General features: G+C 52.3%; 1 protein-coding gene across 1 annotated transcript in view; it reads right to left on the bottom strand.

Annotated features, from left to right (window-relative positions):
- Positions 1–22,477, bottom strand: part of LOC144736718 (sodium channel protein type 1 subunit alpha-like) — a 68,570-nt gene extending 46,093 nt beyond the window's left edge. Inside the window, exons 1-11 of the mRNA XM_078619343.1 lie at positions 22,075–22,477; positions 9,128–9,332; positions 8,738–8,884; positions 7,870–7,988; positions 7,353–7,442; positions 7,091–7,219; positions 5,855–5,946; positions 5,225–5,479; positions 3,711–3,774; positions 1,179–1,320; positions 463–675 (exon numbers count right to left, since the gene is read on the bottom strand). Coding sequence (XP_078475469.1) covers positions 463–675; positions 1,179–1,320; positions 3,711–3,774; positions 5,225–5,479; positions 5,855–5,946; positions 7,091–7,219; positions 7,353–7,442; positions 7,870–7,988; positions 8,738–8,884; positions 9,128–9,226 — 1,350 coding nt within the window. The 5' untranslated portion in view covers positions 9,227–9,332; positions 22,075–22,477. The remainder of the gene's footprint in view (positions 1–462; positions 676–1,178; positions 1,321–3,710; positions 3,775–5,224; positions 5,480–5,854; positions 5,947–7,090; positions 7,220–7,352; positions 7,443–7,869; positions 7,989–8,737; positions 8,885–9,127; positions 9,333–22,074) is intronic.
- Positions 22,478–22,715: the final 238 nt, after the last annotated feature.

Genomic DNA, 22,715 nt, shown 5'->3' with positions numbered 1-22,715 from the left:
GATACTCGCTGATGATGTTGATGATGCACAATCGAGAAATTAAAAACTCTCCGGGCAGGATGCGGAGACGGTGGTGACCACCCAGAACAGAACCATGGAACGCGTAACGCAGACTCAGCGCCCCATTCACAAACACGGAGTCATCATCATCATCACAGCAGCGATGATTCACCACTCCGCTATTCTTGACTGCGCAATCACCTGGCTCATCAACCACCTCGATGTTAAATTACAGCTTTTTCTCGACACCATCAACAGCACTGGTCATACGGGGGGAGAGGAAGAAAAAGAGGAGGAAGAAGCAGCAGCAGAGGAAGAAGTGAGTATGTATGACTGGTCATCGCAATCCTGACCGGGCCGTTTAACTTCCCCGTTGCACAAGCGCTGGCTCAGCGCTGGACAAAGCGGCGGAGTGCCCCCAACCCCCCCCCTTCCCCACCCGCCTTCCCCCCCCCCCATCACCTGCTGCTGCTGCTCCTCCTGCTGCCGGTGGAGGTTCTCCAGCATCTGCTGGAAATCACGCTCCTTCTGCTCGGCCTCCTCCAGCGTCGCCTGGTTCTGCTCCTCGTAGGCCATGGCGACGACGGCGAGGATGAGGTTGATGAGGTAGAACGAGCCCAGGAAGATCACGAGCACGAAGAAGATCATGTAGGTCTTGCCCGCGGCGCGCAGCGTCTGCCGCGTGGCCAGCGGGGGGGGGGGGGGGGACACACCGCTCGCGCTCGTCATCGTAACCACAGCAACAACATCTCCCTCTGTGAGTGTCAGAGCCACGTCCTTTCTCGCAGACTATGGGCAGTGTTAGTCTATGGGCTGTGTTAGTCTATGGGCTGTGTTAGTCTACGGGATGTGTTAGTCTATGGGCTGTGTTAGTCTATGGGCAATGTTAGTCTCTGGGCAATGTTAGTCTATGGGCAATGTTAGTTTAAACGATAACAACTGGCGCCTCCGGTTGAAATGCTCGCACGCCAGGTGGCGATTACGTCTCGTTGTAATGTATCGATCGGATGGTGGAGGGCCCCACGACAAATCTGGCCGGATCGTTGGGCATGGCGGCCGAACCCCGCGAATCGCCTCCGAAGTTTGCCTTAAGCGGTGAACATTTGTTCGAGTTGAACATCGACCGCATTGTGCCGCCCCCGATCCCGAGATGTTGCACGTGCTGCGCCGTAGCTCACCAGCATGTAGAGGTTCTCCCAGAAGTCCTGCGTCATGAGGCGGAAGAGCGACAGGAAGGCCCAGCTGAAGGTGTCGAAGCTCGTGTAGCCGTAGTTGGGGTTCCTCCCGGCCTTCATGCACGTGAAGGTTTCTGGGCACGTCCTGTGCGCACCGCACGCCCCCAGCGCCCCGTTATTCAACCGGTGCGACCTTTCCCCCGGTACGTTCGCTTTTTTTTGTCGGCGCGGTATCCCCTATCCAGCCCCACAGCTGTGAACGGAAGTTTTGAATATCGGTGGCTTGTTTGGTTTCGTAAAAAGCAAAGTTTAGTCTTGGAGGGCATCTATTTATCTTTATATAGATTTCTACGGCCCCCTATGCTGTGGCGCTTTACAACAATCGTAACATTGTACATGAGATGATAGTGGTTGAGATAAAGAGTAAGGTTGTTATTAAGAGTGTTGGTGTAGCTGTGGTGACAGTAAGGAGCATAGGTGGGACTGGTTAAGGAGGGGTAGGGGTAGTGATAAGGTAGTGATAGGGGTAGTGATAAGGGTAGTGATAAGGGTAGGGGTAGTGATAGGGGTAGTGATAGGGGTAGCGATAGGGGTAGTGATAAGGTAGTGATAGGGGTAGTGATAGGGGTAATGATAAGGATAGGGGTAGTGATAGGGGTGGTGGTAGGGGTAATGATAAGGGTAGGAATAGTGATAGGGGTAGCGATAGGGGTAGGGGTAGTGATAGGGGTAGTGATAAGGGTAGGGGTAGTGATAGGGGTGGTGGTAGTGATAGGGGTAGTGATAGCAGTAGGGGTACAGATAGGGGTAGTGGTAGGGGTAGTGATAGGGGTAGTGATAGGGGTAGTGATAAGGGTAGTGGTAGGGGTAGTGATAGGGGTAGGGGTAGTGATAAGGGTAGGGGTAATGATAGGGGTAGTGATAGGGGTAGTGATAGGGGTAGTGGTATACATAGTGGTAGGGGTAGTGATAGGGGTAGTGATAGGGGTAGAGTAGTGATAGGGGTAGGGGTAGTGGTAGTGATAGGGGTAGTGATAGGGGTAGTGGTATAAATCGAGGTAGTGGTAAGGGTAGTGATAAGGGTAGGGGTAGTGATAAGGGTAGTGATAGTGGTAGGGGTAGTGATAAGGGTAGGGGTAGTGATAGTGGTAGGGGTAGTGGTAGGGGTAGTGATAGGGGTAGTGTTAGGGGTAGTGATAGTGGTAGGGGTAGTGATAGGGGTAGGGTAGTGATAGGGGTAGTGATAGGGGTAGCGGTAGTGGTAGGGGTCATGATAGGGGTAGTGGTAGGGGTAGTGGTAGTGGTAGGGGTAGTGGTAGGGGTAGTGGTAGGGGTAGTGGTAGGGGTAGTGGTATACATAGTGGTAGGGGTAGTGGTAGGGGTAATGATTGTGGTAGGGGTAGGTTAGTGTTAGGGGTAGTGATATAAATAGGGGTAGCGATAGGGGTAGTGTTAGTGATAGGGGTAGTGATAGGGGTAGTGATAGGGGTAGTGTTAGCGATAGGGGTAGCGATAGGGGTAGTGTTAGTGATAGGGGTAGTGATAGGGGTAGTGATAGGGGTAGTGTTAGCGATAGGGGTAGCGATAGGGGTAGTGTTAGTGATAGGGGTAGTGATAGGGGTAGTGATAGGGGTAGTGGTAGGGGTAGTGGTAGTGGTAGGGGTAGTGGTAGGGGCAGAGATAGGGGTAGTGATAGGGGTAGTGATAGGGGTAGGGGTCGTGATAGTGGTAGGGGTAGTGATAGAGGTAGTGGTAGGGGTAGGGGTAGTGATAGGGGTAGTGATAGCGGTAGTGGTAGGGGTAGTGATAGGGGTAGTGATAGTGGTAGTGATAGTGGTAGGGGTAGTGGTAGTGATAGGGGTAGCGATAGGGGTCGTGATAGGGGTAGTGGTAGTGGTAGGGGTAGTGATATAAATAGTGGTAGGGGTAGTGATAGGGGTAGGGGTAGTGATATGGTTAGGGGTAGGGTAGTGATCGGGGTAGGGGTAGTGATAAGGGTAGGGGTAGTGGTAGGGGTAGTGATAGCAGTAGTGATAGGGGTAGTGGTATACATAGTGATAGCGGTAGTGGTAGGGTAGTGATAAGGGTAGGGTTAGTGATAGTGGTAGGGGTAGTGGTAGGGGTAGTGATAGTGGTAGGGGTAGTGGTAGTGGTAGGGGTAGTGGTAGTGGTAGGGGTAGTGGTAGGGGTAGTAGTAGTAGTAGTGGTAGGGGTCGTGATAGGCTCTCGAGCGTCTGTGTTTCCTCCTCCTGGCACCCCCGAGTTGTCCCCTCTCCGTCGCTCTCCGTGGACTCGCAACGCGTCACAAGTCCACGTTGATCACCTCGACCCCGCAGAAACCCCCCGTGGCCCCTGCTAACGCCGCCACCGCGGTGCCCTTATTTGAGCCCCGCTCCCCCCAAAACCGCCCCCCCTGCCCCCCCTGTCCACCACCAACAATAAACCATCGAATCGCGATGAGGGCCGGCCGCGGGGTCGAGGGTGTGCGGTTCGTGGCGAGAGCTTTTTGGCGAAGGGGGCACGGTGGTATCGTACCCCGCGTCGCTGCCGTTGCCGCACAGCAGGGCGTCGAGGGCTCCCTCCACGAAGTACTGGTTCACTGTGGACGGCGAACGACAAACAGCGACAGGCGTGGTGAGGCGGCGGCGGCCGCCACGAAAACAAAACCGCCGTTGATCCCGGTGACGCCCCTCGTCAGATCCACAGCTGGATGAAGATGTTTCCATAATCGTCGCCGTCATCGTCATACTACAACTACTGATCTCCCCACGACCTCTCCCCCTGCCACCCTCTCCTCCCCCCACCACCCCACCAGGTTTTATCCTAAACCCTGCGTCGTCACGAGATGGAGGATCCATTCAGATCTCACGCAGAACAGCACGACGCGGTGTTAGAGAGCGGCCTACGGAACCGGATATCACAGAGCTACCGCAGAGATCCCTTCTTTAAATTAACTCTGGTCCACACAGTCGAGGGTAGCACTGTCCCACTCGAGACGGAGATAGAGGCTCGTCGCATGACAGTCAAACCGATATTTTAATTCTCAGATCTGGAATTTTGTGAAATTAAGCACAGAACCAAATGTCACAGTCTCAGGTCGCACTCATTACACACAATCCTCATAGCAGCAGCTTTTGGCTAGCCATCGAACAAAGACAGTCACCGCATCGCACGGTTTCGGACGCGCTTCTGCAGCTGTGTGGAACGCTTCCGATATTAGGAAGCCACCGGAGCAGTGCACATCTAGAGTGAAAACGAATTTCCTTAGAAATTCGTTTTGTGTTAAGTTTGTTGTCCTTCCTCCACACCTCCGATTAGCACGGTTGGTTACATACGGTGCAAAAGAAGTGTAACATTTATACATACAATATGTTCAGGGTTTGTTGTTTTCTTTGGCCAGGCAACCGGGCTGAGACCATCAATTTTCCACACTCGAGAGCCCAGTGGCGCATGCCAGCACTGTGGAGGCAGCAGCGAGGGTTGGTGGATGACCGCACAACCATTGTGCAACTCCCTTCTCGTGCGCATCGAGGAGGAGGTGCCCTACCTCTGGCACGCCAGTAGAAGGTGGTACAGCAAAGTGGAGTAATCACCATCTGTTTCCATCTGTACAGGGATCGAGCGTTTCCCCCTCGAGCAAGGCGTGGGTTTTATAAAAACCCTAAAGAAGAGCCCTATGACTCAGTGTGGCTCTCCTGGACAGATAGATAAATCAGCAAATTATGAATAAATATTATAATTCTAATAACCTCTATTTCATAAAGCACCTTGCATATAGAGCAGCGTTCTTTGTTACAAGGCCCCACGAGCCACCGGTGGCCTCTGGTGGCCTTTAGTACGGCTCCACGAGAACACCCCCCCCCCCCCCCCCATCATCATTGTGCTGCTGTCAAACCCCCAACGGTTTAAAATGTGTGGCCATCCCCCATACTGATGGTCTCTTATTAGCGAAAGTGCCCCCCCTCTGAAATTTAGTGAAGAAGGCCTGTCTATAGTAGGTGGCAGCCCCCCCCCCCCCCACAGCCGGCAGGGGCGGCACACGTCCTCACTGTCATTGCTGATGTACTCGTCGAAGTTCGACCACACGGATAAGTTCTCGGCGTTGATGGAGCCGTTGCCGGACTCTGTCCCGTTGATGACGATCCCATAGGGCACGGGCCAGCGGATGCACTTGTGTCGCAGGTTGCCCATGAAGAGCTGCAGGCCGATCAGGGCGAACACGCTCAGGCAGAAGACGGTGAGGATCATTACGTCCGACAGCTTCTTCACCGACTGGATCAGCGCCCCCACGATGGTCTTGAGGCCTGCGAGGGGAGGGGGGGGTGGGGAGTTGTGGTTTCATCGTTTGTGCCGATGAGATTTAGGGTGGACCATGAGCTTCATGGAAGATCAAACCCGGTAATGTTATGCGTTGGGTCTTTCACAAGGTGGTGTTTACGAGTTATTTTGAACTCCATTCAAGTTCTCCAAGCTTCATCAATGACACTGCAAAGGAATGCGCAGTGTGTCATTTTTCAATTGTGATTATACACACACACACAGCAGCCATCATGCCTCCCCTACTGACAGAGTAATGCCCCAGGTCACTCTTGCAGATGAGACTCTATCCTGGTCTCTTGTGTTCTCACCTAGTTAAACAACATAAAACTTGGATGCTTGAATCGTTATTCTCATCTTACCCGGGATGACGGAGATGGTCTTCAGCGCTCTCAGCACACGGAATGTCCTGAGTGCAGACACGTTCCCCAGGTCCACAAACTCCGTGACGTACCTGCACGGTCGCACGCAAACGTACAAACGATCGGTCCGCGCCCGAGAACGTATTTCAATCGCTTGTGACTACTTTGCCCGCACCTGAGCGAGTAGTTGGCGTCCGGACATGACCAGCGTCTGGCCCCGCCGCCCCCTTTACACGTTAGCTCCAGCGACCATTCACACCCCCCCCCCCGCCCACATCAGGATTGTAACGACCAATCATTGTTATAGGCAATCAAGTGGAGAATTGAAGACAGCGTGACTGTGGCCGTGCAGCCCAAACTATGGTCAACAGAGTGAACCACTGGAGTCTGTGCTCCTTTAACGGAGTAAAAGCAAAACGACATGAACAAAGTCCCCTGAAGCCTCTCGGCATGGCCAGCACACCTCGACACTGGCGTCTAGCTCCTGAATGCATTGCTGACGTCATCGTGTGCAAGAACAGAATAATACAGTTGAACAAATGTCAATTTAACACGAAGAATATCGTGACCAATATCATTCATAACAACATTTTTTGGGTTAGATAGCGTTAATGTAAATTTTCGTCAACCCACCTCCACCCGACATTGCCAATTAATCGTGAGATTACTAATTAGGAGTATAGGTTACTAAAAAAAAGTGTATCTTGAATAAATGTGTCACGGGATGGAAGTACAGTATTCCCTCGTTATTCACGAACTTGCTATGCGCGAATTACATCGAAAGAGAGAAAGAAAATGATGAGATAAAGTGATGAGAAATAAAGTGATGAGAGATGAATTGATGAGAGATAAAGTGATGTATTATGATAATTTCCACGTATTTAATATAATATTTACATATTTATTTAAGGCAATTATTCATAACAAATAAATGTTTTTATCGGCCAACATCATCATCCGTGAAATTCCCTATTAACGAGGATCTCCGGAACATTAATCCTCGCGAACAATGAGGGAGCTCCAGGCCCAGTCACAAATTGCCACAGCGGATCGACGCTCCGGAGAGGATCGATACTCCGAATCGGTATCCGAGCCACTGCTCGCGAGCCACCGCTCGTGCAGCCAGTTCGCGGGGAAGGCCCCTGTGGTCACACGCTGGCCCGGGCGTGGCAAACGCCCACGGTGTAGGCGTGGGCCCGGCTGAGTACAGACCGCCCGCACGGCCAGAGGACTCACGCCATGGAGATGACCATGAAGTCAAGCCAGTTCCAGGGGTCGCGCAGGAACGTGAACCCATCGATTGCGAATCCTCGCGCGAGGATCTTGACCATCGACTCGAAGGTGTAGATCCCCGTAAACGTGTACCTGTGAAGAAACCAGCGGCAGTGGCGCTCACCGTCTCGCGCTGGCGGTGGGTGCGGTGCCGTGTGGGCCGAGCGGCGAGTGCGGTGCCGTGTGGGCCGAGCGGCGGTGCCATGAGCGGCGGTGTGGTACGTACTCCACCTGCTTGGACCAGGCCGGCGGATCGCTCATCGTCATAAACACGCAGTTCGTCAGGATGGTGCACATGATGATCATGCTGAACAAGGTGCAATGACCGCCATTAAGGACCACCAAACACCAGTCCTGGTGCAAACACACGGCGCCGATCGCGGCTGAACCCGCCGGTTATTCATTACAGACGTGAGTTGGCAGCCAAGGAGTCAACATGCGGAGGAAGTGAGGCTAATCTAGTGACCCACTCACTCACTCACTCACCCATACACCAACTCGACAAACTCTGACCTTTCCACCCGCACATGGACGGCGATGGTCAAACCACCATCGACTCATTCAATAAATCAGCCACATTTAAAAAAATAAAACTATCTAATTTGTACTGCTCCCCCATTAACTACACTCACGGATGCCTGCTCACCAACCCACTCGCTCGCTCGCCCACTCACTCCGCTTTCCCTCCTGTTTTCCCGGCCACTCACTCCACTCGTCCCGGTCCGCTGGCTCACAAAGGATATGAGTGGATTAGGATCTTGATGGCGATCCTCCGCAAGGTGCTGAAGGGGCTGAGCATGTAGAGCGCAGGCGTGGCGCTAAACCGGAAAATCGCCTTCCCGGAGTTGAGCACGATGAACGTCTGCACGGGGAGAGAAGGCGGGTGGGGGTGGGACAGGGTGAGAGCAGGGAGAGAGCCAAGGTGGGGGGGGGGGGAGGGATTCCTGCAAGCTAAAGGAGAAGCAGCATCGTTAAGCAAAGAGTCGTTCCCCTGCATCCTGGATGCGAAACGACCGTTCCGCCACGCGCGCGACGCCGCTCGTGATCGCCGTCGAGTCTAGCGGAGGGGAATACTTGCTTCAAATCCGCGGTAAGAAATAAATAGAATATCAACAGCCCCGCCCCTACCCCCCTCCCCCTCACTCGCGACCGCCGCCACCTCCAGAATTGGTTGGCGGTTGGCGTCGCGAACTTATCGGCTCTGCGGCAGCAGCAGCAGCAACAGACGGCAGCAGCGCGGGCGACCATTCGCCCCTTTCTCAGCGGCAGAGCCGCTACGGGGGCGGAGGAGTCGCTGCTACCACCGTCGCCGCGTGAATGGGGTGCGAGCGGGAAGTGTGAACGGGGAGCGCACGGGAAGCCAGCTAGCCAGCTAGCCGGACATCTAGTTAACCAGTCAAAGAGCTCAACCAATGAACCAGCCAGCCGCTCTGCTAACTGGTCAGCCATTCGGCTCACCAGTCAGCCAGCCTGCTAACCATTCAGCTATCCAGCCAACCAACTCATCAGCCAGCCATCCAGCCAGACATAGGCCCCATGGCAACAGCAGCAGCAGCAGCAGCTGGTGGAGTCAAACCTGACGGCTGTCCCTATGAGCGGACCGGGCCTCACCTTCTTGTTCAGGTAGAATGGATCCAGGTCCTCCAAGGGCGTGGCGATAAATTTGGAGGGGACATCGCCGTAGATGAGGGGCAGGGACTTGCCCACCTCCAGATCGCTGTTGGGCTTGGGCCCATCATCGTCACGACGCGTGTCTTCCTGCGGGTAGAGGTGGTGGTGTGTTAGACGGGAGGTGGTATGTATATACCGTACATAGCCAACCACGCTAATCGAAGGTGTGGGGAAAGGTGGTGGTTGTGGTGCGTTCAAGGGAAGGTTGTGGTGATGGTGCGGTAGACTGGAGGTGGTGGTATTTGTGTAGCAGAGGGAGGGTGGTGGTGATGGTCTGTTAGGGGGTAGGTCGTGGTGGTGGTGGAGATGTGAGAGGGTGAGCACACTTGCCTTAGGAGCCTTCGCTTTCTCCTCGGTGATGCGCGCCTCCATCTCCACCAAGGTCTCCTTGGTGAGGAGGCGCAACGAGTCTGGCCCCGGTGCCGTCATTGTAGCTCAGTTGGTCGCGGCCTCCGTTGACGGCGCTGCTGTTTCCTCTGCCGCTGCTGCTGTAGGCACCACCGCTCGGCAGCTCCGGGCTCTGCATTAACCCACTCTGCACCAGACGCAACGCCGAGAGAGAGAGACAGAGAGACACGGTGGCACATTTATAAGAACAATATTTTTTATTCCGCTTGTTGAGCCAGGAAAGCCTCACTGAATCTCAAGACCTGTGTAACACACTGCCGCCTGTTTACTGCCCCCCCCCTGCCTTATCAATCCACTGCTGGATGAATATGTTTTCATCATCAGCATTATCATCATAAAGGATGTGTCATCGTTATCATAATACCACTGTTGCTACCGCTGATTAAGTGAAATATGGGTTTTTTCTCCTGCTTTGCACTCAAGGTCCAAACATCAGAATCAGAATATTTATTTATACTGCAAGCAGAATCTGATAAGCTATACAGCTATTTTTCACAGATGTCCAGCAGAGGCAGGTCAGAAAGTTACAACAACAATACAAAAAACACGAGAGGATTGCAAAGTATAGGAAAGGTAAGCAAAACAAAAAACAAATACTATTTTAATTTTACCAGGTAAAGCCCACCGACATATTAGCTTCTTTTCCCTAAGCAACCTGGCGACAATTGATGCGTTGAACTTCTGAGAGGCGTGAGTGTTACCACTTGCGCTGTCACTCAAAGGAAGGAGGAAAAAGCAGTCGCGTTTATTGGGCGTGCTGCTTAAATGCTGCCCCAGTACCTTCAATCGCATTTCATCGCCATCATTCCAATGCCCAGCTGTGGCTTCTCTATGTTAGCCCAGTGGACCCCCTTCTCCTATCGTATGGCGGTTGATGTAGATGCAGGGCAACAACTACAATTTAAAGTGTCGGTGGTTCAACCAGATAACCACGTCAGGAGCCAGCGGAGTGTTTCAGGGGAGCCCCCGATGACAGCTGTCCCTGCGTGGCCGCAAGGCGAGAGAGCGCCCGGCGTACCAGCGCCCTAAATCATTGCCCGCCGCCTTTGTCGTCGTTTCTCCAACGCCGATGATAACGCAGCCGCGTAAGGTGTCCCTTCGTCTCCAACTCGGGCGAGGCCCAGATTACTCGACGTGACCACGCGGCCGGGTACAGAACCCCGCTTGACGTTTCTTAAAGGTCGATGATGTTCCCCCGACCCAGCAACACGGGCACCCCCCTGACTGATGAGGCAAATTTCGAGGCCTCCATCCATGCAGCAGTGGATTTGACAATTGCAATGGGAAGTACACAAGTGATGCAACACGCGCGTGCACTCACAGCTGTTTTACTTGAAACGCGTTGCGAGCGCAGCGCTCGCATTCCTACTGCGCAAACTGTAATGTGATTTGCGTGTGCGCTGTCCAAGTAATTAAATTCCGTTAAAGACTGGGGGCGTTCGTGATACGTTCGGATTAATAGGCAGATGAACGGTCACGCGATATCCTTAAGTGAGTGCCAGAGAAAAACAACGCTTTTCGAACAACGTGCAACGGTCACTTGTTGTAGTGAAAAAAATGATCGGCTTTACCCTTCTCCGTCAAGAATATGGGCATTAACATGTTGATGCCTTGTGACAAAACGCGTATGAATGTACGTTAAATATCTTTTGCACCGTACGTAGCCAATCATGCTAATCAGGTCTATTTTGTGTTTGAGCATCTTAACGCCTCCCGTTTTCTCACCGGAAAGGGCAAAGCCTCCTCTTTTTATTCACCATCTTGACATCGTCAAACAAGGGTCCCGTGTATTTGTTGGCGCTTCGCCGTACGGCGAGGGCCCCGCGGTGACAACGGACGACCCCCGGCCTCGCGGAGAGAACTGCCAGTGTCTGAATGGCGGCGACGCCGTCTGCTGACCTCAGCACCGCGGACAGCGCACGCGGCCATTAAGCCACACGCCCGCTGGGCGGTGCCGCGGCGGTTTTACTGCAACGCAGGCCCACGCCGCAGCTCCTGCTCCGCGGGCTCCGGGGGGAGAGCCGTCGAGCCAGCCACCGACCCACCCAGCCAGTCGCCCAGCTAACTACACAGCTAACTAGCCAGATAACTAGCCAGCCACCCAGCTAACTAGCCAGCCACCCAGCAACTAGCTCGCCAACCATCCACCCAACTAACTAGTCAGCCAGTTAACTATCTCGCCTGCCAGCCAGCCACCCAGTTAACTAGCTAGTAAGCCAGCCATGCAACTAGATAGTTAAACTGGCCAACAAACGAACCAGCCAGCCACCTAGGCGGCAAGAGAGTGAGCCCCAGCCAGCCAACTCGCTTGCCAACGGGCTAACCAACTCATCCATCCGTGAGTCATCGGTGGAAGTTCCACTTTCCTATGGCAGGGGCAAGTCTATTCATAGACAACCACTGTGGACATGCCCCGAAGTGTTATCCTTTGTTTGACCCCCACAGGGATGAAAGACCGAGTGGAACAAAGACCCCCTGTATATCCATAACAGACAGTCGAGGCAAGTGCTGTTAGCAAGCACCACCTATAGAGGCGACGGCACATGAAGGCGAGTGGCAAGCATCACGCCTGGCCGCCTTTGTATCCCTAGTGATGATGCTTACACAATGCACTGCATTGTGCTGTTCCAGACGCGCTTCTGTGGCCGTCTGGAACGCTCTTCCTTCAGATATTAGGAACCCACTGGAGCTATTCACTTCGAAATCCAGATTGAAAACAAATTTCTTTAGAACGGCGTTTTGTGTTTAGTTTGTTGTCCTTCCCCCGCTCCTCCGATGAGCACGGTTGGCTAAGTACGGTGCGAAAGAAGTTCAACACACATACGCTCCAGGTACTCATTTAAGACCGGGAAGTCAATCTAGGGTCGCTGGGTTCGTGGCGCTTGTGCCTCGTGTACACAAAATTATATCTAATCTTCTTGTCAGCAACAACAGCAGCTGCCGATCTGGAACATTCACTTATTGTGGCCAGTAGCCTTGGCTATGCCTCATCCAGAGTGGCCGTGCTCAGTGAGGGTCGTGTGGGGACACGGAGTGAGGAGAGGAGACTTGTCCCAAATGAATAATTAAAATAATTTATCGTTTACGACATTTCTTTAAAATGTAATAAATGAGGCGGAAACGCGGCTGGGAAGAGAAGACGAATGTGGCAGTGAGGGAAATATTCATCTAAGCAGAGGAGGCCGATGAGATGAGAAACTTTCTACACAGATCTGGGGAGACCGAGAGAGAGAGGACAGCATCCCGTGTGGCCTGTGTACCGAATGCTGCTCAAGACCTTCCTGCCAGCGACACTTGACAAGGCCCTCAAAGTGCACCTAGCCTGGCACAAGCGTAGCGGCGACGTCACCGCAGTGGTTCTTGTTGTTGACAAAATGGGGAGCGGTAGTGCAGATTCCTGCTCACCAACATCGGTGACGATTACCTGATCCGGTGGTGCCGGGCCTCCCCTGGGTCGACTCAGCCTTACAATGAGTACCTGGTGTGTAAGCATCAGCACTGGGGAGACAAAGGCGGCCTGCGGGCCCTCACGGGTGCTCATGCTAACAGCACTTGCAAATCCCGGCCTCTGCCTTGTCTCTGTGTAGCGTGAGGAACTTTAACAAAGTCCGAAGCCTTTCAAATGGGTTCCACTTGGTCGTGGGACCGGAATTACCAGCGTGGTGAAGTATGGTCAAACAACCCAACCCCCCAGTCCGACACGGCGTAGGGGGCCTTCATCCAGCAGTGGATCAACAAAGAGCTGTTACTTATTTTGAAATAATTAATTGTACCTCAGTAACTTCCTCCACATTCTCCACTTTGAAAGCGTCTGTACCGCCACAGTACAATGGTCATGTGCCCATGTCTCTACATCGTGTACAAAGGTCCCCCGTGTAGTCTGTGACAGACTGTGGGGGCAAGTGCTGCGAGCGAGTAGCAGCACCTATGACGGCCGGCACTGTGGCACACGAGGGGGTGGGGGTGGCCAGCACCACGCCCGGCCGCCTTTGTCTCCGCAGTGGCGATGTTTACACACCGCACCAGGTAGTCACTTGAGGCTGAGTCGACCTAGGGGAGGTCCAGGACCGCTTCAGAGAATCGTCACTGGCGGTGTTGGCCGTGAGCTGGAATCGAGCGCTAACCACGACTACACTACCGCTCCCCATGATGTCTCTGTCCCAGTAGACTCACAGACATTGTTTGGTGATGCGACAAGCACACACACTCGTCAATGACAACACTGGCCTTTTAAATTAAATACATGATAGGCGACGTTTCTGGTAATGCCCCTATGTGATATGGAGAATTTCCTGTAATCTCGCTATATATACTGCATTCAGTGTATTTCGTTGGCAGAGTTTTTTGACAAACATGTTGAGTTTTTATACTGACAACCCCTTATCAGACCAATTCAAATCTTATTTGTCACCTCGTGCCCTTACACATTTCAACGTTCATCCTACAAAGCCCCACCACAAGGGAGAAACACAAACAAACACACAAATAGACACACATTTTTCCCGTATTGAAACGGCTGTCCGCCGCATGGACGTGAAAACAAAATCCATATTCCCTGTACAAGAATACGGAGCCACCAGTACGGGTTGGCAGCTATGGTCATCGCTTATCTGGGCTACGTTTTGTTGTATAATTAATTGCCCCATTTACGCAGGCAACCCTCACCGAGTCCCCGGGTCACGATCTCTCTCGAGGAGGAGCAGGAGGAGGCTGCCTGCCCGTGGCCGGGCACGAGTCGCCCACAAGGAGGACCCACGAATCAACAGATAAACAAATAACAAGGTGCTCAGAAATTGCGTGTGTTTTAATGTGTCCGTTAAAAATTACCTGCGGTCTCCCACAATGGACCAAGCCCGATGATTATTAACGCGTCTGGACATCGTAGAGCGACGGGCCCGGCATGAAAGCAAGACGCATTGGCAACTTGTGACGACTGTACCCTTCACGTTGTTGTTTCTACTTCACACTGTCACTGTAAGGCTCTCCTCCTCTAACCCCCAATGCACGGTGCCACTCAAATAAAGATAGTTATAGCTGACACACAGGTTGTTTACGGGGTTAAAACCAACCCTAGCTATGTCAGTGAACGCGAGTGGGGAGAAAGGACGTTGCCTAGCCCCCCCCAAGCTGGAGTAGGTCGCCAGCCCCTGGCTGCACCTCACAGCCCCGCAAGGCTTCAACGCCCCCCCACAAGCCCCCCCCCTTTTGCGAGTGATTTAGTGGGAGGCATGCATGCCAGTAGGCAGAGAACCCGGAGGGAGCCCGTGGCGAACAGGAGGAGAAGCGACAAACTCCGACACGGGGGGGCACCCGGGTCGGGATTCGAACCCAGACCCCCTTCTCGCTGCGAGGCACAGACGGCGTTACGCCACTGCGCCACCCCGCCGCCAAGATGCTCGACGCTGCACGTCCACAGCAGTGGCATATCCCTACAGAGAAGAGGCACGTATAGGAGGAGGAAACGTCTTGATCCTGTATTTGTATGGACTGTATGTTGAACTTCTTTTGCGCCGTACGTGGCCAACCGTGCGAATCGGCGGTGCGGAATATGGGCAGGGAGTTGACAGCAAGGATGACGCGGGGTGGGGGGGTGGAAATTCCAGAGCGTGGGGGCAGCAGAGGACAATGAGCGACCTCCCAGTTACTCTTAACGCACGATAGCTGAATCAGCATTAACGACATCGCTATAAATCACATGGGGCAGGCAGTGCACACTGCAATACAGTTTGAATGTAAATCGACGCTGTGCAGAGAGACAGGGGGCATTTATTTTATAGAGAGTCATTGGCAGAGGGGAGAAAAGTAAGGTCTTGAGTCTGGACTTGAACAGGGGAGCAGGGAGTCGGCAGCATGGACTGCTGGGGTTGAATCGTTTCATCCCGAATGGACGCAGAGGTAAGAAGCTATCGACGCGAAAGAAGAGGACCACCTTGAGTCGAGTCAGGGGTGGTGTGGACGACCAGGAGAAGGGAGGTTCAGACCCTGGGAGAAACTCAGGAGGATTAACGACGACTCACTAAGACACCGAGAAAAGAGGGTCTTCTCCGTATGGCTGGTGATGTTGATGTCGAGCAGCAGCTGTAATTTAGCATCGAGGTGCTTGACGAGCCAGATGATTGCACAGTCAGCAGTGGCAGTGTGGTCCTCCGTGTTTGTGACTCGGGCACTGAGTCTGCGTTACGCGTCCCGTGGTTCTCTTCTGGGTGTTGACCACCGTCTCTGCATACTGACCCGGGAGTTCTTAATTTCCCGTTTGTGCATCGTCACCAAGCATCCACATCTGCTGCTGCTATGGTTTGTGCAGAGTAAGCTGTTTAGGGTTGTGCCCATGAGCTTCGTGGAATACTTGAGGGCCAGGAGATCTGCGTCGGGTATTTTACGAGCTGTTTGAGAGAGACGATAGTGGATGAGACACGTGGAGCGAGAGAGAGTTATTGGTGAAGGAGAGGGACCGCCTTGCACCAGATTCAGTCGTGAGGACACGAAGGGGAAGTATATCCTAGACCCTAAGAGCAGCAGCGGAGGAAGTAATGGCCTCCAATTGAGAGAGTTGTGACAGGGGGATGGAGTGAGGGAGTGAACACACGACGGAGGGGAACCGGGAGGGGGCTAGAGGCAGCAATGTCAGACAACGAGAGGGATTTCCAGACAGTGAGCACAGCAGAGGAGAAGTCGGCGCTCTCCCACTGCGCCATCGAACAGGGAGATGGAGGTACCGGTGTCAGACAACAGTAAACCCAGTAACATCTCTGGGACCTTTTAGCCAGTATAAAAGTATGACAAATAACAATAGGTTTTACCCTTTCTGGCCATAAAACAAGTGGTGTTAAGATATTCAAACACCAAATAGACACCTTTTGCAAGGAATCAAGTCTGCATTAACCACACGTACAAACATGCTCTGATGAATATATCCATTGTCTTTGAAACAAACCCCGTAAACATGCTGCAACGTTGGGCCCACGTTGGCATATATTTGGAACCGTTGGCACAACGTTGGCCCTACAACGTCCCATGTTGTACTGGGAAGAGGGATGTCCAGACCCCTGGAACAGCAAAGGAGAAGGAGCGACCTCCCATTGGAACAGAGAGGGTGAGTGGAGAAGGCTTTATGGAGAGAGCCACGGGCAAAGGCAGTGTAGACAATGAGGGCACGGATTGTGGATGAGCAGAGCAGAGGGGGGAAAGAAATAATATCCCGTGAGAGGGATGGGACAGTGGGCACGGTATGATGATGACGACGACGAAGAGAGGTAGTGGGTCATTGGCGGAGAACTAGAACACGGGGGATGTTGGACAACATCAGTATATTTATTTATACTGGAGGAATCCGATGAGCTATAAAACTAGTTTTCACAGATGTCCAGTCGGGACGGATCAAAACGTTACAACAACAAACAGTACAAACCACGACAGGAGTGTAAATAACTACACAGTACATGAGAGGTAGACAAAGGGGGGGACGGGTCCCAGACGATAGGAACATCAGAGGAGAAGGAACGACCTCCTACTGAGCGTCAACACTGTCAACTGGAGGTGGGAACAGGAGGCCCTGGATGGCGGAAATAGAATCCACGGGGAATGTGGGGGAGGGGATTGGGGATGAGACGGGAGAGTCAGGCAGGGGTGAGTCCAAGGTGGAGCTTGATTTTGTAATGAGTCTGTACACATGTGCTATGCAGAAGGGCCATTGCCCGAACCGTTGCCTGTTATATATGTATACATGTGTATCATGCATACGTGATACACATACATGTGACACACATGCATACGTGTGATATACAGCGTCACAACACACAGCGTCACACACAGCGTCATCACCATCACCCTTAATTCCAGATCTTCCACCATGAAGCTCTCACCTCTGAGAGGGAGCACAATCCACCTCCTCCAACTCGTCTGGCTCGTTCCCATGAAACCTCTCTCACGCGTGTACATGCTAACACACGTGTACATGCTAACACACGTGTACATGCTAACACACGTGTGTATGCTATCACACACAAAGACAAAGATCACCCATTTAGCCTGAATAGACTGTTGGGGCAAGTGCTGTTAGCGAGCACCTACAAATGCCAGGACGGCACACGAGGGGATGGGTGGTCAGCACCACGCATGGCAGCCTATCACATACACACACATCCTCTAACACAATAGGTATACCCTATAATACACACACACAGGTAGACACTGTAAGACGCGGATACCATATTTAACACACGCTGGGATACCATATTTAACGCACACAGGCAATTGCCATAGCACACACACACACTGACATGCATATTTTATAACGCTGAAAAGCAACACATTTTAACTCATCACGCCAAACCCACAGACTCACTCTCAGGCCTGTAAAATGGAGTAACGTTCAACAACATCGTGTAGAATAACGGTCGTACGCTACCTCAGCAGAATTCGCATGAGTAAATAAACTGTCCCCCTCCCCCATGCATTTAACGGAAAATTATTGCCCATCATCTTCTTCAGCCATTGTCTATCCACTGCTGTATGAAGAGAACTCCCTACGCCATTGCAATCTCGTAGGTCGGTGCTGCCGCCCACGCGACCCCCATCCATCCGTCCACCTCAACTCGTCCGCTGCATCTCAGCGGCGAGGGCCCTCTGGCGAACGCGTTCGCTCCTTTGACTGCCACTCCGCCACCAGTCTCGGCCATCAACTACATCCCCTTCTCGTCTTGCCACGACGCGTTCGTACTGCCCAAGCACATTTTACTGTATTGTTTAGTCTCCTAATTGTCATTGTGATGTCCGATCCGTGCGTGTTCAGTAAGAGTGGGCAATCCAGCTGCCGTGTGCTTGACAGACCACCCACCTTGCTGGTGAGACTCAAGGCAAGTCGAACCCGATTTGGAGTTTGCCTCCTTTAATAGATGCTGCTGGAACACATGGAGCTGGAAGGCCAATACATAGGCTAATACCTAAAACGTCGTTATATTTTATTTCTTGAAGGACGTGACAAACTCATGTACACCCCCACGCCAGTGCCGATCGCGGGGTATTGTTTGACCGTACCTCGCCACGATCCGCCACAGTGCGGCTTAGTAGTTCAGATATCGCTCGCCAACTGGTGTTAGCCGTGGCCGAGAATCGAACTCAGGTCGCCGGCTCCGTGCACTCTGCGTGTGAAGTGTCTGGCGCGGGACTCGGAGAGCAGTAGCAGCAGTGATGTTGGAACTCGAGGCTGTGCGTGAAACCAATCAGCCTCTTGTGTTGTAATTAATGGGGCCCACCATCTCAAATATTGGCTTACTTATGTTCCCTGTGACTGCAGCTAATCACCTAACGCGTCCACCATGCCTCTCGCTATACAGCTGGTGCCTATACTTACTACTCTGGTATACCCAGCGAAAACGTATATTCAGTGAGAAATTACGCTCTGAACATCAGCACGGACTAGTCTAAATGTGTACAGAATTTGAGCTCTCTAGCCCTTCTAGAACATTATTGTAATGTTTCCCAGTCACTCTGGATGGTCAGTGTGTGATGTATCATGTACTAATGGGTTACATTGCCTTCTATATTTAACAATATACTGACCGTGCAGTGCAAACTCTGTCAAAATACGCTATGTAAGACAATACCTAAGCATAGCACGAAGAGGTATCACAAGGCCAATACGTGGACTGAGCATACTGAAGCCCACGCTCATTCATAGAACCATTCACAGACATCCAGAGCCCTGAACACACACACCTTCAATTAACTTTGAGCGCACGCACACCTCTATAGAACACTTACAAACACACCTCGATAGAACCATGAACACACACCTTCATATAACCCTGAAGGCACACCGATATCGAACCCTTACACACGTGCACACCTTTATAGAACCTTGCACGCACCGGCATAAAACCCTCACCGTCAAAGAACCCTTGCACAGACCTTTATAGAACCATTAACACACACCGTTACATAGCCCTTCGCACACACCTTTATAGGACCGTTAACACCTTCCTAAAACTCCTAATCACAAGACAAAGATCCGCGTATCGACTGCAAAAAACTGGGCAATAGCTGTTAGCGAGCACCTATGAGTACTGTACTGAGTACTATACTGAGTACTGTACTGAGTACTGTACTGAGTACTGTACTGACACGGCACATGCCCCAACGCCTTTTTCAGCTTTCACACACCGCAATCGGTATTTATTTAAGGCCGAGTCGATCGAGAAGAGGCCCAGTTCTCATATCACGATCAAGTGATGTTTGCCGGGTTTCGTAGCGCAGTGCGCTAATCACTGCGCCACCACTCCCCATTCACACCCAAAACCATATGCGCAATCACAAAGACAAAGATCCCCCATACAGCCTGCACAAACGAATGGGCCAAGTGCTGCTGGCGAGCACGGCCTACGAAGGGGTAGGTGGTGTTAACACCACGCCCGGCCGCCTTTGTATCCCCAGTGGAAATGCTTACACACCGCGACCAGGTACTCATTGTAAGGCTGAGTCGACCATGGGGAGGTCCCGGACACACGCACGCACACATGAATGCCGTGAAATGAAACGTAAATCGGTCACGAGCGATCACCTGTGACACGTGACACTGCAAGGGACCGCAGCAGCTCGCAGGTAAACGGTTCAATATGTGTGTGTGATGAACGTGTGTGTGTGTGCGTGATGAATGTGTGTGTGTGTGATGAATGTGTGTGTGTGTGTGATGAACGTGTGTGTGATGAACGTGTGTGTGTGTGTGCGTGATGAATGTGTGTGTGTGTGATGAACGTGTGTGTGATGAATGTGTGTGTGTGTGATGAATGTGTGTGTGTGATGAACGTGTGTGTGTGTGTGATGAACGTGTGTGTGTGTGATGAACGTGTGTGTGTGATGAACGTGTGTGTGTGATGAACGTGTGTGTGTGTGATGAATGTGTGTGTGTGTGATGAATGTGTGTGATGAACGTGTGTGTGTGTGATGAACGTGTGTGTGTGTGATGAACGTGTGTGTGTGATGAACGTGTGTGTGTGTGATGAATGTGTGTGTGTGATGAACGTGTGTGTGATGAACGTGTGTGTGTGATGAACGTGTGTGTGTGTGATGAACGTGTGTGTGTGTGATGAACGTGTGTGTGTGATGAACGTGTGTGTGTGTGATGAATGTGTGTGTGTGATGAACGTGTGTGTGATGAATGTGTGTGTGTGATGAATGTGTGTGTGTGATGAACGTGTGTGTGTGATGAACGTGTGTGTGTGTGATGAATGTGTGTGTGTGATGAACGTGTGTGGGTGTGATAAACGTGTGTGGGTGTGATAAACGTGTGTGTGTGTGATGAACGTGTGTGTGATGAACGTGTGTGTGATGAATGTGTGTGTGTGTGTGTGATGAACGTGTGTGTGTGTGTGATGAACGTGTGTGTGTGTGTGCGTGATGAATGTGTGTGCGTGTGATGAACGTGTGTGTGTGTATGTGTGTGAGATGAAGGTGTGGGATGAACGTGTGTGTGTGTGATGAACGTGTGTGTGTGTGATGAACGTGTATGTGTGTGATGAACGTGTGTGTGTGATGAACGTGTGTGTGTGTGATGAACGTGTGTGTGTGTGATGAATGTGTGTGTGTGATAAACGTGTCTGTGTGTGTGATGAACATGTGTGTGTGTGATGAACGTATATGTGTGTGTGATGAATATGTGTGTGTGTGGGTGATTAATGTGTGTGTGTGTGTGATGAACGTGTGTGTGTGTGATGAACGTGTGTGTGTGCTGAGAAGTAATTGACGGTGCGTCTGTTAGGGGTTCTATGAAGTGGTGTGTGGAAGGTGTATGTGTATGCATGTGTGTGTATGTGTGTGTGTGTATGTGTGTGTATATGTGTTCCGATCCGACCTTCATAGATGCTCGCCAACAGCACTTGCCCCAACCGGCTGTTCAGGCTAGACGGGGGAGCTTTGTCTTTGCTTTGTTACAATTATAGAAATGTGCATGTGGGGGGTGGGTCATCGAAGGTGTGATGGTTCTATGCGGGGCTGTGTGTTGTGCCGTGTATGTTTCGCTCTATGAATGGGTGTTTGCACCAAGGATGTGTGTGTGTGCGTCATGGGTTCATTGACTGTGTGCGATCATCGGTGAATAAAGGTGAGTATCGTATGGGTTCAATTAAGGTGTGCGTGTGTGTGTGTGTTCGCTAGAAGGCACCGTGCAAGCGCATGTCTATCCGTGGGTGATTGTGCACGCGAGTGTGGATGTGGGGAGCGGTGGCGCAGCAGTTAGCGCACTGCGCTATGCTACGAACCCGGCGACCCGAGTTCGAATCCCGCTCGCCAGTGACGATCTGAAACGCTCCTGGGCCTCGCCCTAGGTCGACTCAGTATCAAATGAGCACCTGGTGCGGTGCGTAAACATCGCCACTGGGGAGACAAAGGCGGCCGGGCGTGGTGCTGGCCACCCACCCCCTCGTGGGCTGACCCGGCCTTCATAGATGCTCGCTAACAGCACTTGCCCCAAAAAGTCGGTTAAGGCTACACGGGGGATGTTTGTCTTTGGTAAGGATTCAATGAAGGTGTGCGTTCACGTGTACCGGCAAAAGGTGTGCGTGCGTGTGTTGGTGCACACACGCACACACACATTGCACGAACACACACCACACACACCCAGCTCGAGATAGCACACCAACACGCACCCCCATAACCACACACGTTTCCTACATATTGCCCCCCATGCTCATCATCCCGCATCAGGCACGCGCGCGCACACACAATTATACATCTTTTTTTAAAGCAAAAACAGCAGCAACAACAGCAAGAACAGAATAAGCATCGCGTTATTTATTATCTGAGTAATTCAGATCGGCCCGGTTCGCATCACCCGGAGAAGAGAGAGAGAGGGAGAGACTCATCATTGTACTCACTCCGTTGCCGCAGAGTGTGAGGCGTAGTTCAAATGCAGCAGCTATCACAGCGCCATGTTGCTATGCGGATACGAGACGGGCTTTCCGAGCCTCTACACGCGAACACACACTGGCACACACACACACGCACACACTGGTACACACACACACACACACGGATACACACGCACACCGGCACACACACACACGCGCACTCGAGCGGACGGGCAGGACAGGAGGGGGATACGTACGGACGGATGCACACACGGACGAACTCGGCCACTCACGCTCTTGACACACACACAAGCAGGCGGGGGGGAGGACACAGGCGTGGGCACACACACACTAACACACACACTGGCACACACACACTAGCACACACACACACACTGGCACACACACACGCAGGCGCGCAACCGATGAACACACGGGCAGGAGCGGACGGACGAACGGACTCACGCTCTTACACGCACACGCGCACACACACACGCACGCGCACACACACACGCATCCACGGAGAGGCGCGGGAGGACAGGCGTGGGCACACACTCGTGCACATACACGCGGATACATACCGCGCTCCCCACCCCCTATACAGACACAGACTTACATACAACATATACACATCGCAGACACACGAACACACACACATCCTCATGACA

Source organism: Lampetra planeri, chromosome 62 (assembly GCF_965212315.1).
Source record: "Lampetra planeri chromosome 62, kcLamPlan1.2.h2, whole genome shotgun sequence".
Classification (NCBI taxonomy): domain Eukaryota; kingdom Metazoa; phylum Chordata; class Hyperoartia; order Petromyzontiformes; family Petromyzontidae; genus Lampetra; species Lampetra planeri.
This window is presented reverse-complemented; position numbering and strand designations above follow the sequence as displayed.